The following is a 13363-nucleotide window of genomic DNA, read 5'->3' on the forward strand; positions in this document are numbered from 1 at the left end:
GAAGGCGAACGAACACACAAAATTAATCGCGAGTGAAGCAGATGCCAGACTGAGATTCATTGGCAGAATCATCGGGAAATGTAGTGCATAGTAAGTAGCTTACAAAACCATCGTTCGATCAATACTTGAATAATGGTCGTCAGTATGTGATCCGCATCAGATAGGACTCATAGATGAAATACAGAAGATCCAAAGAAGAGCAGCAGGTTTTGTTACTGGTTTATTTAATAAGTACGAAAGCGTCATAGAGATATTAAAACAGCTCCAGTGGCAAACGCTGCAAGACAGGCGTTCTGCATCACCGTGTGGTTTATCGTTGAAGCTCCGAGAGCGTACTTTCCTAGAAGAGTCAACAAATATACTGCGTCCTCGTACCTACATCTCACGGAAAGACCACGAATATAAAATTAGGGAGATTCGAGCCCACATGGTTGCTTACCAGCAATCGTTCCTCCCGTGAACTATTCGCGACTGGAACAGGACAGGGGGCAAGTAGCAATAGTAGACGAAGTACCCTCCGCCACAAACAGCAAGGTGACTTGCGGAGTATAGACGTAAATGCAAAGCTTTTCATTAGTTCATTGCGGAAAACATTTTAATAGTTAATTATTCCTTCAAAAGGTATCGTAAACTTTTTATAATATCACCTATGTCGCACATCTTTATTCGCCGATCGTCCAACACCGTGCTGTGTGTGCACTTTTTCTATGCTTTGCGCTGTTTTAATAATTTTGGGGCATTGTTCATCTGGTTCATTGCCATGGAAAATACGTCCGCATGGAATACAGCTACTCATTTCGTAATTATGGAGTATACTACTGCTAAGTTGTTGTCAACTTCGACTGAATTTCAGTAGGAAATTAACCATCGAAAACAAAGAATACAAGACCACTCTGTTCAGATTTATCCATTTGAATGAGATATACAAAACATGACTATTTTCGAAAGCTTTATTGACAAAATAATTACGTGCATCAAATGTAATATAGATTCAGATAACTGCATAACACGTACCAAAGTAACAGAAAGCTGAATTTCATTCATGTCAGACCTTCCCCGTGCGAGGCCGCGATCTTGTCACCATGTACTGTTATCTTTCAATTACTTTTTGTCACAGTACTTTCAAGAAATGCATTGTCACTCTACAGTAGCTTGTTGTAAATCATTAACTGACATCTATTATTTTGCCATTGAGTTGCCAAGTTCACTGAGCTATCGCATTTCGATGGATGTGGAGTGATGTTCTAAGGCTATTTTTCCCAGTTCTGACTAAAATAATTAATTCTGATCTGTGGTAAAATGATGCAAGTGTTTAAAAAACATTTCATAAAATACAATTTTTCGCACACTGTGGCAACATTTATGAGATCAGAACTACATAAACAAGGTGTAGATGAACTGAAAGGACTCACTGGTAAAAGAAATTGCAGTAAGCAAGTTTTACGCAAATGAATCTACAAAAACTGTCGTTTGATGTGGGAGAAAGGAAATATTGAAAGCATTGTTCCTCGGTGATACCAAACTTAGCGCTCGAACATTAAATGAAGTATCGGCAAATTATTACTCTCCAAATCAAACGTTCCTGCACAGATTAATTAGGTGCTCTCCCGAAAACGATCTTTGTAGTTTTACGGAGATACTACAACTCAAAAGGTTTCGAAACGATGATCGCAAAGTATATGCTATCCTGGAATACAGTATAATCAGAAAGGAACACATACCTGATATTAACGTCAGAGTGACATATGCGAAATGCTAATTGTCCTAACCAATTGACGTTCATACCAGGAGCTTCAGTTGTACTCGTGCAAGGGTGCACGTAGTGATGGTCATCATCGCATGTAGCAGTTTGGTGGTTTGTAGTAAGTTCCTGTGGGACCAAACTGCTGAGGTCATCGGTCGCTAAGCTTACACACTAGTTAATCTAACTTAAACTAATTTACTCTAAGGACGACACACACACCCATGCCCGAGGGAGGACTCGAATCTCTGACGGGGGGAGCCCCGCGGATCGTGACAAGACGCCTCAGACTGCGCGGCTACGCCACGCGGCCCCATTTGTGAATATATCAACTCATTCATGAAAGAATGTGATGTCTTGGTGGAATTGTCTTTTGGATTTATACCACTAGGAAATCGTTTAGAGCATGGGGATGTAGCTGCTGTGAGTTAGCCTCTGTTGTACCTTTTCCCTATACGATCTGCTGTCAGAGATTTGACGTAAGTGAAGTGCAAAATGATCAAAAGCAATATATTTTTTTAAATTAATGATCATGACTGCAGATCAACAACTCCAATAAACGTTACCTGGTTGTAATGATATACAATTTGGCCATCTAAGCCGGACGGAGTGGCCGTGCGGTTCTAGGCGCTGCAGTCTGGAGCCGAGCGACCGCTACGGTCGCAGGTTCGAATCCTGCCTCGGACATGGATGTGTGTGATGTCCTTAGGTTGGTTAGGTTTAATTAGTTCTAAGTTCTAGGCGACTGATGACCTCAGACGTTAAGTCGCATAGTGCTCAGAGCCATTTGAACCATTTTTGGCCATCTAATTTCTGTATACGCTACGTACAACAAATAAAAACAATATACATACCTTTACTTATTGTTGTTAGCTTACGAGAAGTGTGCTATTCTGTACGCTGAGCAGAGCTGCATTTACGCGCAGATCATCTAGGTAGCCACCTAAGGTGCCACATTACATAGAGGCTTGCAACATAAAAATTTAAAATACAAAATACACTGACTGACGAAGAAAGTGAAGCACCCAGAAGGCGAGTAGGAAACGCAATGGAACTTCATGGGTTGACAGGGTAAGTGCTGTTATTTCAATGATTACAGTAGTAAGTCAAATCGGTAAATGACTTAACAGTACGAGCCCACGTATCAGCATGACGTTGCACACCTTCTGGCCTGGATGCGTCCACCGATTCGATTAGGAAGGGTGTCGTAAATCCATCGTATCCTCTCCTTTAGCGTGCTGGTCCAAAGCTGTTGCAAATAGTCTCTACTAACCTGGATACCAATGCTAGGATGGAACTGACTTCGAGCTAGTCCCATACATGTTGTACCAAGGGCAGATCTAGCGATCTTTCAGGAGGCAAAAGTACCCCAGCTTCACATAAACAGTTCATGGGTGGGAGAGCATTTTCTCCCCTGAAAAATAGTATCGTGATGCTGTCGCATGAGATTTAACACACGAGTACGCAGGATGTTGAGCCATCAGAGTTCCTCAGTTGCTACCAGCCATGATCTGAAGTCATACCTGATGGCTCGTCACTCCATGACGCTAGGAGTTACACCGCTGTGCATCACCAAAATGGTTGACGAAGTGGACAGCACTCCAGGTTGTCTTCATACTCGCCAACGATGGGCGTCAGGTGTGGTGCTGAACCGTGATTCATTCCAGAACGCAATGCGACACCATTCATCAGCACGACACCACTCCAAACGCAGCCAATTTTTCTGTGGTGTTAACGGTTTGGAACGATAACTTGGGCGCTGCTAGTCTCCGACCAATAGCGTGGGATGACACAGAATGTTGCAGGGAGTCCATTACTTATTCTCGGACGTGCTCTGTGCACAGTACGGTTCCCATGTGGTGGTTCGACGTTGTGGTTTGGACTAGTATGCCTGCCCCCAGGTTCCCATGCAATCCCACATCAGGGCACTGTCACATCCGACCGTCCCGAAAACACGATTCGACCATTCGGCCAAATCGAGACCCACAATGAGGCAGCTTTCAAATTTTGTCAGGTGTTGATAACGCTTTCTCACACGAGTACGCGGCATCTTTGTGTCGTTCACAGTAATCACTCAATATCTTATTCTGTTCACGCACCATTTATACCCTACGACGCCTTGTAATAACGTTAATGCAATGTGTTCTACCTGTCATTGATAACTGCTGCTCTGATGATTTACATACCCACCTATGGTGTTTAGGCTTAGCTGTACATTGACATTCGTCCATAGCTTGTGGGTGCTTCACGTTTTTTGTCAGAAAGTGTATCTTTATTTTAAAACTGTGGTGCGGGAGCTCTTACTGCCACACAAGATGTCGACATGACTATTTTGTATGAGCTTGTTCAGCTGTATTTTTCGACGGGAAACTGATGAAATTTGAGCCAACATTCAAATCTCTCACCCCTTGCTCCCTAACATCCAGTGCCCAGAGGCGCCCGTTTAGACGCGCGACGCTTTAGTTGGTAAAATCACTGAAACTTTTGAAATAATGTTTAACGAAATTTTGACAGTTTGGAGCGACTTCGATTTCGTAGAAAGCCCATTTCTTCCATACCTCATTTCACCCAAACTAGGACCCGTAAATACAGTATTTTTACTTCCTGTCACGAGACGCATGTACTGCTTTTGAAGCGGGGGAAGCCCAAACTTTCATATACCTTAACTGGCTAACGAGACATAGAGGGAAACGTATGAGACGTATTCAGATCTAAAGCGTCTGACAGATAACATACTGACTCGTGACGTCGTAGCATGGTCAAGCGACTATCATGACCGTTGTAACGGAAAATTCTACTTCGGTTAGTATTGAAAGTGATGTTTTAAGACCCACAAACCATGAAGATATCATATGTACCTTCATTAATATAAATTATTAGAGGTATCCAATTGACCATTAAGACTAAGTGTTATCCATTTATGTTTCTACAGGAAAAATTAGTAGCATTCAACCGTAATTTTCGCCCCACACAAAACTCAACAACGAATTTCGAGAGACAATGCTCTCATCATCAAGTTGTAGACAAGTGTAATGTGCTGCGAATACAAAGAAAGAAAGATCCTTTATCATTTAGCTACAGTGTAGCAGGTCAGCAACTAGAAGCAGTTAATTCCATTAATTATCTGGGAGTCGGCATTAGGAGTGATTTAAAATGGAATGACCATATAAAATTAATCTCGGTAAAGCAGATGCCAGACTGAAATTCATTGGAAGAATTCTAAGGAACTGCAGTCCGAAAACAAAGGAAGTAGGTTGCAGTACACTTGTACGCCCACTGCTTGAATACTGCTCACTGGTGTGGGATCCGTACCAGATAGGGTTGATAGAAGAGATAGAGAAGATCCAACTGTGAGCAGCGCGCGCGTTACACGATCATTTAGTAATCGCAAAAGCGTTACGGAGATGATAGATAAACACCAGTGGAAGACTTTGCAAGAGAGACGCTCATTAGCTCGGTACGGACTTTTGTTGAAGTTTCGAGAACATACCTTCAGCGAGGAGTCAAGCAGTATATTGCTCCCTCCTACGTATATCTCGCGAAGGACCGTGAGGATAAAATCAGAGAGATTAGAGCCCACACAGAGGCATACCAACAATCTTTCTTTCCACGAACAATACGAGACTGGAATAGAAGGGAGAACCGATAGAGGTGCTCAAGGTACCCTCCGTCACATACCGTCAGATGGACTATAGGTCCTCATCTTACGTTAAAATCGAAGACTTCAGTCAGTGGCAGTCTCGTCTCGCAACCCATACTGCACCAGGCCGCTTTGTGTTCATCTATCTTGGGCCCCAAGAGTGTGAAGTTGACGCTTATGCAGAGCTCCGGGGTCAGTTGTGAACAGACACGTCCAAGGTATTACTGCTTAGGCGTAGCTAGTGACTCAACCATAATGGTGTTCTACTGGTCGCCTGCATTCTCCTCATTTCAGTCTATGGTCGGTAGCTTCTAGCTATTTCGTCAAAGAGGCAATGCAGATTTATAATTACGTATCTGCCTTAAAATAATTCTACAAAGGCGTTAAGAAATCTGATTCCGTTGTTATTACCTTGCGGATTCAGAATATTGCCATGTTTTTCATGAATGGCGATCTCCAGTTCTTCCAGCAAGTCGAGTTTCCTCTCTTGCTTTTCTATGTGCAAGATTTCCAAGTCTTCATTTATTCCCTTAAGGGGATTACCTGTTTCATAAACATGATTCCCAACAGCTGATTTGTCATAATTACCCAGCCTGAATGCATATTTATGTTTGTTGTCTGTCCAATATACTATGAATCACACGATGCGCAACAAATTTTATAAACTATCGATCTTTCTAACTTATTTATCTTTTTACCGGCGCCATGTATCAAGTTATACGTCACTAGCCTATTTGTCTGGAACGCTATTTTAATATCACGTAGTTTAAAAATGGTTGGTTGTTTGGTTGATTTGGGGGAGGGCACCATACAGCGAGGTCATCGGTCCCATCGGCTTAGTAAAGGATGGAGAAGGAAGTCGGCAGTGCCCTTTCAAATGAACCATCCCGGCATTTGCCGGAATCGATTTAGGGCAATCACGGAAAACCGAAATCAGGATGGCCGGACGCGGGTTTGAACCGTCGTCCTCCCTAATCGAGTCCAGTGTGCTAACCACTGCGTCACCTCGCTCGGTTTTTAAAAATGTTCGCGAGGTTTTGCGAGACAGTTCCATAATACCACATTCTGAACCTTTTCATTTTTTCACGTTAGATTTAGTCTTTCTGTTCTTATTACTTTTTGTGAACGCTACAGTTGCGTTGGTAGACGTTTTAGCGTTGTAGCTCCATGAGCAAGCTATTAAGTTGTCTTAAAACTTTCATTTTAAGGCCGATTGTTTTTAAAAGTATTGTATTTGAATTAAATATTTAGCAAATATTTACTTTGTTATCTTGCATTTTCCTTGTAAACTTGTTTGCTTATAGTTACGATATGTTATTACTAAAACTGAAATACTAATTTTTGTGTAGATATTAATCTCAACTATTGGTTTTTTAAAAATACAGTTGTTCATAGAGATGTTAATGAATCACATTGAATACCTGAATGATTTCAGTTGTTCTCGTTTTTTAATCTCATAATTTCATTAAATCATAAATTGTAGAGTTAAATTGTGTTCTGTTAAATAATAAACGTTAAACGCTGGATATCAAGCTTTTAAGTAGGGAACAGTTCTAAAATGCTGGCAAAATTTCCCATCGTCGAGCCCACGGCACAGGTTTGGCCTGGGGGTCTCTAGAGCCTTCATATGACCCTGATGCTGAGTAAGATTCGTTCGTTGGTTTTACGTATTTGTATAGGCTGAATGTTTGCCGTTATTTTAAGTTAAACTTTACGTGTGGAGATGATAATTGTTATAAATTTTCAATTATTTCTCACAGTTAAAATTGCTCCTTTGCAACTCATCCACCCATAACGAGTGTAACTGTGCAGAAAATGCCATAAATAATATAAAGTAAGCGGTGGATGTGTAAAGAAGTGATGTGTGGTGGTTGCAGGCGCATTCGTCTGTGGAGAAGGCGGGGCTCATCGGTCTGGTCCAGATGCGCTTCGTGCCGAGCGACAGCGAACTCAGCCTGCGCGGGGACCGCCTGCGCGAAGCCGTGCGCCGCGACCGCGCCAAGGGACTCATTCCCTTCTACGTGAGTACTCATTCTAACGTAAAAAGCTTATTTTTATCTGCTCCTTCAGCAGAATGTTTCAGACTACAGAGAGAAGTGAGTCGTCAATGTTAGGTATGAACAGTTTTAGTGCTTGGGCCGGAGTTCAGGATGCAGCAGACGCTGGCAGAATTTTGTTACCCGCAGCTTTATTCGTAAATTTCAAAAATGGTTCAAATGGCTCTGAGCACTATGGGACTTAACTTCTGTGGTCATCAGTCCGCTAGAACTTAGAACTACTTAAACCTAACTAACCTAAGGACATCACAGACATCCATGCCCGAGGCAGGATTCGAACCTGCGACCGTAGCAGTCGCCCGGTTCCGGACTGAGCGCCTTAACCGTGAGACCACCGCGGCCGGCTCGTAAATTTCATCCGTCGTCCAGTCTATCAGTTGTAACACTTTGGGCATAAGGAACTACCTCTGGGTCTTTAGCTCAAAGAATTTGACGCCATTTTTGTAGCGACAGCTGTTGCGGCGGAAGCATCAGACCAGTTTATTGCTTCCTGAAGCTAGGTTTCTGAATATAGCCAAACCAAGGCTCCGCGTTCTGGGCCATCGGGACCGACCGACGGCCGTGTATCCCTCTGCCAATGGGTTCATGAAGGTGCGGTACAGATGGTCATCTGGTTCCGAGGCTGAGTGCAAACCAGACCAGCCCTCCCGCCAAGGAAAAATTCCTAGCAATATCGGGAGTCGAAGCCGGTTCCTCTGCATAGCAGGCAGACACGCGGACCACTGACATACCGAGGTGGAATTTCTCAATACAGAGTGTTAAATACAAAAGAATTCCATACTTCGAGATGTGGTAGTATGGACCAAAACAAGACAAAAATGTCCATTAGACGTGGAGTCTAAAATGCATCCCTCAAGGGCTATGAGCACTTGTTCATCGTCGCTACTGGGAAACACACTATATTACTCGAAGCTGTTTGCTATTAAGAACGACCTACAGAACGCAGTAAACAAATGAGTAACCCAATGAGTACATATTATTCCGTTACTGTGAAACAGCAGAGCCTCTAACATAATCCGCTTGCTATTAAATACGATCTGCCCTTGTGAGCCATCGCTAAGGGAGGGGCTCAATATGGTGTCCATTCATACTAAGGCATCCTTCTGCCAGACGTCTTAGGAGAACCACGCACTCTCTGAAAAACTCCGTCTTTGTCATGGATGCGCTGGCAGGCATTAATGAAGCGTTCCTGTAAAGTTCATGCGTCGCCAATGGGGCTTGCATACACCAAAGATTTCGCGTGTTTCCACAACGAAAAATCGAAGGAATTATGATCGGCCGGGTTCCCGGGTTCGATTCCCGGCGGGGCCAGGGATTTTCTCTGCCTCGTGATGACTGGATGTTGTGTGATGTCCTTAGGTTAGTTAGGTTTAAGTAGTTCTAAGTTCTAGGCGACTGATGACTATAGATGTTAAGTCCCATAGTGCTCAGAGCCATTTGAACCATTATCATCGGGAAAATGAACTGGACAACAAACTGGACCTTCCCGACCAATCCATTACGAATTAAATGTTTGTGTGAAGTGTTCTCGGACATTTCGGAGAAAATGGGCTGGTTCAACACTATGCATGGAACACATCTCTAACAGTTGTGTACTGCATGCTGTATCCATGGAGAATAATACACGACTGTGTCCTCAATTGTTTTATTGTCATTCATAATAGCAAAGAGCTTGGGGTAGAGGAGATGCGTTTCACAGTAGCGAAGATGAACAAGTACTCATAGCTCCTACGGTATGTACACTGAAGAGCCAAAGAAATTGGTACACCTACCTAACATCGTGTAGGGCCCCCGCGAGCACGCAGAAGTGCCGCAACACGGCGTGGCATGAATTCGACTAATGTCTTAAGTAGTGCTGGAGGGAATTAACACCACGAATCCTGCAGGGCTGTCCATATATGGGTAAGAAAACGAGAGAGAGGAGATCTCTTCTGAACAGCACGTTGCCTGGCATCCCAGATATGCTCAATAACGTTCATGTCTGGGAAATTTGGTGGCCAGCGAAAGTGTTTAAACTCAGAATAATCTTCCTGGAGACACTCTGTAGCAATTCTGGAGGTGCAGGGTGTCGCATTGTCCTGCTGGAATTTTCCGTGTCCGTCGGAATGCACAATGGACGTGAATGGATGCAGGTGATCAGACAGGACCTTCCGTATGTGACACTTGTCAGAGTCGTATGTAGACGTATGAGGGGTCTCATATCACTGCAACTGCACACGCCCCACTCCATTACAGAGCCTTCACCAGCTTGAACAGTCCCCTCCTGATATGCAGTGTCCATATATGCATGAGGTTGTTTCCATATCCGTAGACGTCCATCCACTCGAAACAATTTGAAACGAGAGTCGTCCGACCAGGCAACATGTTTCCAGGCATCAGCAGTCCAGTGTCGGTGTTGACAGCTCCAGGCGAGATGTAAAGCTTTGTGTCGTGCAGTTATCAAGGGTACACGAGTGGGCCTTCGGCTTCGAATGCCTATAGCGATGATGTTTGGTTGAATTGTTCGCACGCTGACACTTGTTGATGGCCGGGCATTGAAATCTGCAGCAATTTGTGGAAGGGTTGTATTTCTGTCATGTTGAACGATTCTCTTCAGTCGACGTTGTTCCCGTTCTTGCAGGATCTTCTTCCGGCCGCAGTGATGTCGGAGATTTGATTTTTTTCCGGATTCCCAATATTCATGGTACACTCGTGAAATGGTCGTACGGAAAAATCGCCACTTCATCGCTACCTCCACGATGCTGTGTCCCATCGCTCGTGCGCCGACTATATTACCACGTTCAAACTCATTTAAATCTTGAAACCCGCCATTGTAGCAGTAGTAACCGATCTAACAACTACGCCAGACATTTATTGTCTTATTTAGGGGCTGCCGACCGCAGCGCCCTATTCTGCCTGTTTACATATCTCTACATTTGAATTCGCATGCCCATGCCAGATTCTTTTGCTCTTCAGTACGGGAAAATCCCCACTTCACTGCTACCTCGGTGGTGCTGTGTTCCATCTCTCGCGCGCCGACTGTAACACCACGTTCAAATTCACTTAAATGTTGATAGCCTGCCACTGTAGTAGCAGTAACCGATCTGACAACTGTGGCAGACACTTGTTGTCTTATATAGGCATTGCCGACCGCAACACCTTATTCAGTCTGTTTACATGTTTCTGTATTTGAATAGGCATACCTACACCAGTTTCTTTGACGCTTTAATGTACTATACAGCCCACGTTTACTGCACATTTTTATTTTATTTGGGGTTTATTTTGTCTGCCTCCGAATCTGATTGCAGGAGGCACGGTAGCTCAGCGAGTTCGGTCAGGAGAGTCACTACACTCCGTAATTAAAAAAAACAGCCAATTGTAGTTCTCATCGAAAGAATTTGAAAGATCTCAGGCGACATACGCAAAGAACGGCTAGGGACATAACAACGAAGAAACAAATCAAAAGAAAGTAGACAAGAAGAAAGGGGGAAAATGCCATGCGGGGATCTGGGTTCGATTCCCGGTACTGCCAGATATTTGTACTTGATAAGAGGCCTTGAACGGGGTGCATTCAGCGTCAGCCGTTTGAAGAACCTCTCAAAATATAGATTGTTCAAACACCCTGTATAAGTTATGCAGCAGTCTATATACGGAAGCTGGCGACTTTAAATGTACTGTTTTTTTGGTTATTTTCTCGGTAGTTCTCAGACACGAAGCTGTTCACCTCTGTCTTACTTACTATCTTTTGTAACTTCCTCTGAACTAAAGATTCTAACTATTCTACAGGTTTGACTCTAGCCGTCTGTGACCATACAACCCTCCTATTCAGCTATTAAAGTACATTAAGGAAGATAGGCACTTAGATTCGGTGCGCTGGATTTTCTGTGCTGGACAGGGCGGATACTGCGGGTTGCTAGTGGTGCCGGCCGCTTGCAGGTCGGAGACACCGCCGATTCTCGGAAATAACCAACTTGAGCGCCAGAACTCTGGTACAGGCAAGTTTCCGAGAGCACCCGAAGACTCCCTACAGTCCTCCCGTGAAGTGGCTACTAACGAACACTGCGCGCCAAACGCAGATTCAGAAAATCACAGAAAATAGATAATTAGAGTAATACAACAATGATAAAAACTGCCATATTTAGAAGAGTGAATAGTAGCTTACGGTAGAAGGACGTCTGACTGAGATAAGAAATAAGAATTTAATATAAACGAATATTAAATTGTGATAAAAAATGTAGGCAGAGTTTGGAGGATGACCGCACTGTGACACACTGTAGCTTTTTAAGGACTGCGAAACTAGCAGAACGTGGCATGTGTCCAGGAGTCTGTCACTTCCCAGAGAGACATGCTAAAGTTCACCTCCAGCAGAGGCTTGGTGGTTTTGACTCCTCATGTATGCTTAGTGGATTGAGGAAAGCGTAATGATATGTCGTCATGGTACTCCGAAAAGGCGTTGATACTAGCAAGATTTAAGGTAAATTAAAATTGTGACGTTTTTGTAGACAGACTTTGCGTCGTATGTTAATACCAGCCACGTGCTGACATTTGCGATGCTACGCTAATGCTTTACTAAGGGCATTAGTAACGTAAGTGTAATAAAATTTAACGTATTTAATCACATATTTTAGTGAAGTGCTCAAACTCCTACACGACTTTTAATGAAAGTGTCATATTTTGAGCCAACTTCCTCTCGTTGCATTCCGGGGCCAACTTAGACATAAACAGACATACTAATGCTTTTCACATCCAGTTCACGGACGTTTAGACTTTGCAGGAGGGAAAAGTGTTTTCTCTTCATGCTGAAATGTCTTCAACCGAATATAATTTTTCTCTTAGCAGCGGGCAGGTGTAATTGCAGTCCCTGAGTGGCCACCAGGTGGACAAAGTGTTATTTGTCGAGACTCCAAGCTGCGGCCACTCAATGGCTACAAAGACGAACTTACGTGGTCGATATTTAACTTAAGTAATTTTATATCTAGAACCTATTTGTGAGTTATCAGTGGCTGAAATCAACTCAATTACGAGCGGAGATTTTAAATGTTGGAAAATATAATTTGATCTTTCAAGTCTAGAAATAATTTGAGTAGGCATTGATATAACTAAATTAACATCGCCACTGAATCAGTTTATCTGTTCATTTCAGAGGCAAGAGTTGTTGCCAAAGAAACTACTCTAAATTTATTCAGAGGAAGTCATAATTCACAGATTATGCATTAGGTACCTCCAGTGGTATGTTACATTTGGATTTGTAAAAGTACCGTAGGCTGTACGGTCTAAAGCACTGCTTTCCGAGCGGATTGGTGACGAGGTTCGGTGTGCCGGCCAGTCTGTGGATGGTTTGTAAGGCGGTTTTCCATCTGCCTCGGCGTATGCGGGGTGGTTCCCCTTTTGCGCCTCAATTACACTATGTCGGCGATTGCTGCGCAAACACTGTCTCCACGTATGCGTACACCATTATTACTCTACCACGCAAACATTTGGGATTTCAATCGTCTGGTGTGAGCCGTTCCCGGGGGTGGGGGTGGAGGTGTGGGGGGAGGGGGGGTCCACTGGGGGCCGAACCGCACAATAACCCTGGGTTCGGTGTGGGGCGGCAGAGGGGTGAGTGGACTGCTGTAGCCTGTTGTGGGGTTGTGAACCACTGAGGTCTATGGCGGGGACGAAGGCTCTCCGTCGTTTCTAGGTCCCCAGTTCAATACAATACCGCAGGCTACCATAGAATATCATAAGTGAGCATAAGCTGCGATAGTTTTCCTAGTAGCCTTGGTGAGTTAAGGGCGTATCCGCGTTACCTGTGCGTTAGGTGTGTTGCACGCCTATCGGGCGCTACCTCTTATCGATCACTTTGTTTACGTGTGCGATTCGTGTCTTACTGGATTCCCCTAGAAAGCGATGAACTGTCTAGAAATTGAGAGAGGGTATACAAATGACCTCACAACTCTTAAC

The 13363-nt window shown here is 43.8% G+C and overlaps 1 protein-coding gene across 1 annotated transcript in view; it reads left to right on the plus strand.

Moving 5' to 3' along the window:
* The window catches only part of LOC126471578 (histidine decarboxylase), a 401219-nt gene that overhangs the window by 241670 nt on the left and 146186 nt on the right, over positions 1–13363 (plus strand). Inside the window, exon 7 of the mRNA XM_050099808.1 lies at positions 7259–7402. Coding sequence (XP_049955765.1) covers positions 7259–7402 — 144 coding nt within the window. The remainder of the gene's footprint in view (positions 1–7258; positions 7403–13363) is intronic.

This window comes from Schistocerca serialis, chromosome 3 (assembly GCF_023864345.2).
Source record: "Schistocerca serialis cubense isolate TAMUIC-IGC-003099 chromosome 3, iqSchSeri2.2, whole genome shotgun sequence".
NCBI lineage: Eukaryota > Metazoa > Arthropoda > Insecta > Orthoptera > Acrididae > Schistocerca > Schistocerca serialis.